Here is a 6000-nt window from a genome sequence, read left to right as displayed (position 1 = left end):
GAAGGATTTCAAAGCAAAATGAGAAAGTTGCGGAGCTGGAATGTTACCAGGTATAAGGGCTCACATTACTGAAAAAGAGATATTTGAACGTTTCCACACTAAAACCGAAAAGGGAAAAGTGGGAACTAAAGGTCTTCAAAAGGGTGAGGACAGAGTGACCACCACGAGCTCTGACAAAAGATCCTTGACACGAAACATTGGGGTGAATTTTACCGTCCCACCTGCCACGGGAATCGGAGCGGGCGAGGGGCGGACCATGCAAAGGTCCGTTGACCTTGGACGGGATTTTCCGGTTTCAGGGCGAGCGAGGCTGGAAAATTCCACCCATTAACTCTTTTTCTTTCCACAGATGGTGCCTGACCTGCAGAGCTTTTCCAGCATTTTCAGTCTTTACTTCAGTTTTCCAGCATTGCTGTATTTTGATTTTGTAAATAGCGAGAGGTTGTTGTTGCTAGTCAGGAGAAAAAAAAAGTTTATAGCAAAGAATGTGATCCTCTGAGAACATGCTGGAAAGAAAGATTTAATTTAAAAATAAATTTGCTTTTGAAATGTTAATTATTCACAATAACATGAAATGTCAAAAAGAAGCAAAGGTGTTCTTGATGATCTCTGGTCACTATCTGGTTTATTAATCCTGGAATTATGGTATTTCTGTAAAACATGATGTGTGATAACTTTCTTCCATTTGCAAAACACCCAAATAGAAAACAACCCACCACCAAAACACCAAACCCATACTGAAGTTGGGTTGTGTCTGGAGAGGTTTTCTAGCTGTGGAACATCAGGGTGGTTGGGGCAGGTCACCAGGGGCAGTTTAAAGGGTTGGATTGAAAACCAATATTGAAGAACGTAGTGATTGTAGTGTATGGTATAGTACAACTGAACATAACCCAGTGATGACCAACTGGCAGTGACTGTAACATTACCTGGATCAAAATTAATGTTACTGATATCAGCAACAGACCCACAGCATTTCTGGTCTTACCATATGGTTCACACATAGGTGTCAGTCAATGGTTTGAGCTAGTAAAGAATATAAATACTTTATAGCTCTCTCTCTCCTCACCCCCACATAAAAGGCAGGGCCACTTGGTCGAACCATACATTGACATTCACTAGGGAGAAACCAGATCAGCCTTGCAATCGGACCAAAGTTGTGTATATTGAGAGATCTCAATTTCCAATATTCAAATGAAGGCATTTAGTTCAATCTATCATTGCTATAGGCAGTACAAACAAACTTTGTAGAAATGAAAGTGCATGAATATTGCAGTAGACATTCCTGTCTGATCCTGACCCGGGATCTTGCATGCTGGAAGTAATAGTTCAGCTGGTCTCTTCCTTCACTTTGGGAGTCTGCGGAGTTCGTGGATCAACCAGAGTGCCAGGCTGAGCAGCACGAGGGATCCTGACTGATGTGTGACTGCCAGAGGAGTGGGGACGTAGAGCAGTAGGGTGCTGATTCCCAAAGCAGCCTATAACAGGAACAGAAAGACATACTCCTCAGTCAGTGCAATGTGATTTCACGATGCAGAACCACACATAATTACATGTCGTCGCGATTTTCATCCCCATTTTTTCTGTATCAAATTACTTCTGCTTAAAGGGTATGATAGCTCGCACCCGCTCAGAGTCGCGACTGGTTCACTGAATAACAGGGGAGTGGAAATTCTTGCCAATGCCTCTTCGAATCTACAGGAGCTGCGACCAAGTGGAAAAGAGTCATGAGCAAAGTGCAGGGGTGAAACCTGTGCTCCCAATAGCCTGGTTCCATAACAGACGGGCCACTATCTATAGTCATATAAAATATAACTGGCTTGATTAGTGAGTTTGCGGACGACACAAAGGTTGGTGGATTTGCAGATAGCAATGAGGACCATCAGAGGATGCAGCAGGATATAGGTCGGTTGGAGACTTGGGCAGAGAGATAGCAGAAGGAGTTTAATCCGGGAGACAGGGAGGTTTTGGTAGGTTACGTGAACCATGGTGCACGAAAGCTGTGCTGAACCTAGTCAAAAGGAAAAGGAAAGCGTACAATAGGTTCAGGGAGCTAGGCGATGATGGGGATCTAGATGAGTATACGGCTTGTAGGAAGGGACTTAAGAAGGAAATTAGGAGAGCCAGAAGGGGTCACGATAAGGCCTTGGCAGGTAAGATTAAGGAGAACCCTAAGGCGTTCTATAAATATGTGAAGAGTAAAAGGATGAGATGTGAAGGAATAGGACCTATAAAATGTGACGGTGAGAAAGTCTGCACGGAACCGGAAGAAATAGCAGAGGTGCTTAATGAATACTTTACCTCGGTATTCACGGTGGAAAAAGACCTGGGTGGTTGTACTACAGGACTGAGAAGATTGAGTTTGTCGACATTAAGAAAGAGGATGTGTTGGAAATTTTGAATAGCATCAAGATAGATAAGTCGCCGGGACCGGATGGGATGTACCCCAGGTTACTGTGGGAGGCGAGGGAAGAGATTGCAGAGCCTCTGGCGATGATCTTTGCATCGTCGATGGAGACGGGAGAGGTTCCGGAGGATTGCGAATGTGGTTCCTATATTCAAGAAAGGGAATAGGGATAGCCCAGGAAATTACCGACCGGTGAGTCTAACCTCAGTGGTTGGTAAGTTGATGGAGAAGATCCTGAGGGACAGGATTTATGAACATTTAGAGAAGTTTAGTATGCTCAAAAGTAGTCAGCACGGCTTTGTCAAAGGCAAATCGTGCCTTACAAGCCTGGTGGAGTTCTTTGAAAATGTGACTAAAATCATTGACGAAGGAAAAGCGGTAGATGTGGTTTACATGGACTTCAGCAAGGCGTTCGATAAGGTCCCCCATGCAAGACTTCTCGAGAAAGTGAGAGGGCATGGGATCCACTGGCTTGCCTGCAGAAGGCAGAGAGTGGTTGTAGATGGGTCTTTTTCTGAATGGAGGTCGGTCACCAGTGGAATGCCCCAGGGATCTGTTCTGGGACCCTTGCTGTTTGTCATTTTCATAAATGACCTGGATGAGGAAGTGGAGGGATGGGTTGGTAAGTTTGCCGATGACATGAAGGTTGGTGGTGTTGTGGATAGTTTGGAGGGATGTCAGAAGCTGCAGCGTGACATAGATAGGATGCAAGACTGGGCGGAGAAGTGGCAGATGGACTTCAACCCGGATAAATGTGTAGTGGTACATTTTGGCAGGTCAAATGGGATGAAGGAGTATAACATCAAGGGTAAGACTCTTAGCAGTGTAGAGGATCAGAAGGATCTTGGGGTCCGGGTCCATAGGACTCTTAAATCGGCCTCGCAGGTAGAGGAGGTGGTTAAGAAGGCGTATGGTGTGCTGGCCTTCATCAATCGAGGGATTGAGTTTAGGAGTCGGGAAATAATGATGCAGTTTTATAAGACCCTCGTCAGACCACTTGGAGTACTGTGCTCAGTTCTGGTCGCCTCATTACAGGAAGGATGTAGAAATTATTGAAAGGGTGCAGAGAAGATTTACAAGGATGTTGCCTGGATTGGTTGGCATGCCTTATGAGGATAGGTTGAGGGAGCTCGGTCTTTTCTCCTTGGAGAGACGAAGGATGAGAGGTGACCTGATAAGAGGTATACAAGATGTTGAGAGGTATAGATCGGGTGGATTCTCGGAGGCTTTTTCCCAGGGCTGAAATGGCTGCTACGAGAGGACACAGGTTTAAGGTGCTGGGGAGTAGGTACAGAGGAGATGTCAGGGGTAAGTTTTTCACTCAGAGGGTGGTGGGTGAGTGGAATCGGCTGCCGTCAATGGTGGTGGAGGCAAACTCGATAGGGTCTTTTAAGAGACTTCTGGATGAGTACATGGGACTTAATAGGATAGAGGGTTATAGGTAAGCCTATATATAGGCCTAGGTAGGTAGGGACATGACCGGTGCAACTTGTGGGCCGAAGGGCCTGTTTGTGCTGTAGTTTTTCTATGTTCTAAATGTGAGATAATACATTTTGGAAGGTCTAATACAGATAGGAAATATACAGTGAATGGCAGAACCCTTAAGAGTATTGATCTGGGTGTACAGGTTCACAGGTTACTGAAAGTGGTAACGCAGGTGGAGAAGGTAGTCAAGAAGGCATACGGCATGCTTGCCTTCATTGGCTGGGGCATTGAGTTTAAAAATTGGCAAGTCATGTTGCAGCTTTATAGAACCTTAGTTAGGCCGCACTTGGAATATAGTGTTCAATTCTGGTCGCCACACTACCAGAAAGATGTGGAGGCTTTGGAGAGGGTACAGAAAAGATTTACCAGGATGCTGCCTGGTATGGAGGGCATTAGCTATGAGGAGAGATTGGAGAAACTTGGTTTGTTCTCATTGGAACAACGGAGGTTGAGGGGCGACCTGATAGAAGTCTACAAGATTATGAGGGGCATGGACAGAGTGGACAGTCAGAAGCTTTTTCCCAAGGTGGAAGAGTCAATTACTAGGGGGCATAGGTTTAAGGTGCGAGGGGTAAAGTTTAAAGGAGATGTACGAGGCAAGTTTTTTTTTACAGAGTGGTGGGTGCCTGGAACTCACTGCCGGGGGAGGTAGTGGAAGGAGATACAGTAGTGACTTTTAAGGGGCGACTTGACAAATACATGAATAGGATGGGAATGGAGGGAAGGGTAGGGGGTTTTATTTCAGTCGGGCAGCATGGTCGGTGCAGGCTTGGAGGGCCGAAGGGCCTGTTCCTGTGCTGTAATTTTCTTTGTTTTTTGTTCGTTCTAGAAACTGCAGAGGGAATTGTTTTAAGTATCACATACTAGAATGTGGAGACCTACCACAACTATTGCTCTCCACACTCCAACAATGAGTTTGTTAATGGTAATAATAATTCAGAAATTGTGGGTGGAATTTTCCCATCCTGCCCACCAGGGGAATCGTAGCAGGTGGACACGGACCAAGTGAAGGTCTGTTGACCCCGGGTGGGATTTTCCAGTCTTGGGGGGAGCGCGGGAAAGTTCTGCCTTGTGAGTTCAGATCCCACTGTGGAGACTGGAAATTTTAAGTTATTTTTTTAAAAAATGCGGTTGATTAAAAAGCTGGTCTTCACTATGAAGACAGCAGATCGTTGTTCAATGATTAACTAGCTCACTACTCCCCTTTAGGAAAGTAAACCTGCCGTCTATACTCAGTCTGGCCAATGAGTGACTCCAATAATTGGCCCCTGAAGTAGCCCAGTGAGTAAGCCCAGTTGTGACAAGCAAGTCAATTAGGGATGGGCACTAAAGCCAGCCTTGCCAGCGATGAAGAATTTATTTTTAAAAAGTTAACCCTGAAACAGGTCACTTTCCTCATTACCTGCATGTAAACCATGGCGAGCAGGGATGATATTGCCATCTTAGTTCTCCGGGGCATAGGCATCCTGCGGGAAAGCGCGTAGAGGACGGTCACTGCCGTTACTGAGGCAATACCCTGGCAAGACACATGGGTAAATACAGTGTTAGGAAAGGGACAGTCAAAAGTGGAAGAATTGTCCGTCAGTAAAACCAGTGACTCAACGAACCAAAAATCCCACAGCAAATTATTTCAGACCAGGTTAAAAACCTGAAATTTAAACAGTGCAGGAGTATGTAGAAATCAGTTATAATATTCCAACATAAAACAAAGCACACTTCTATACAACGTTCCCGAAGATCACTGGCTTCCTCAGCACTCATTAGGGTGAGCTTGAGAGAATGGGATGCAGCTTGTGATATAGTTTGTGCTTTACCCAAAAACCTGCAGCACTTCGCAAACGTAAAAGTTCCAAAAGGCTTTCGTACCAAAAAGTATGAATATGTACCATTTATTAAGACGCAGGCCAGAAACTCCAAGGTATTTTGTGAAGTTAGCCCAGGCCCAAAGTTTTACATTTGATTTTGGCATTAGTGTGAGGATAAGATGTTTCACTCCAGGTATGATTCAAGTGACCCACTGGGAAGCTTTTATCAAACAAATTTTACTTAAGAACAGTTAAAATATAACAAGAAGAATTAGCATAACTTTAACCAATTGTAAGACTTAAACA

At 44.8% G+C, this 6000-nt stretch overlaps 1 protein-coding gene across 3 annotated transcripts in view; it reads right to left on the bottom strand.

Moving 5' to 3' along the window:
- Positions 1 to 1186: 1186 nt before the first annotated feature.
- The window catches only part of cox15 (cytochrome c oxidase assembly factor COX15), a 39554-nt gene continuing 34740 nt past the window's right edge, over positions 1187 to 6000 (bottom strand). For all 3 annotated transcript variants that reach the window (XM_078223044.1, XM_078223042.1, XM_078223043.1), the window contains exons 8-9: positions 5292 to 5405; positions 1187 to 1475 (exon numbers count right to left, since the gene is read on the bottom strand). In XM_078223044.1, coding sequence (XP_078079170.1) covers positions 1344 to 1475; positions 5292 to 5405 — 246 coding nt within the window. In that variant the 3' untranslated portion in view covers positions 1187 to 1343. The remainder of the gene's footprint in view (positions 1476 to 5291; positions 5406 to 6000) is intronic.

The sequence above is a fragment of the Mustelus asterias genome, chromosome 11, assembly GCF_964213995.1.
Source record: "Mustelus asterias chromosome 11, sMusAst1.hap1.1, whole genome shotgun sequence".
Taxonomy (NCBI): Eukaryota; Metazoa; Chordata; class Chondrichthyes; order Carcharhiniformes; family Triakidae; genus Mustelus; species Mustelus asterias.
Note: the sequence above shows the minus strand (reverse complement) of the source record. Positions and strands in the feature narration are given on the sequence as shown.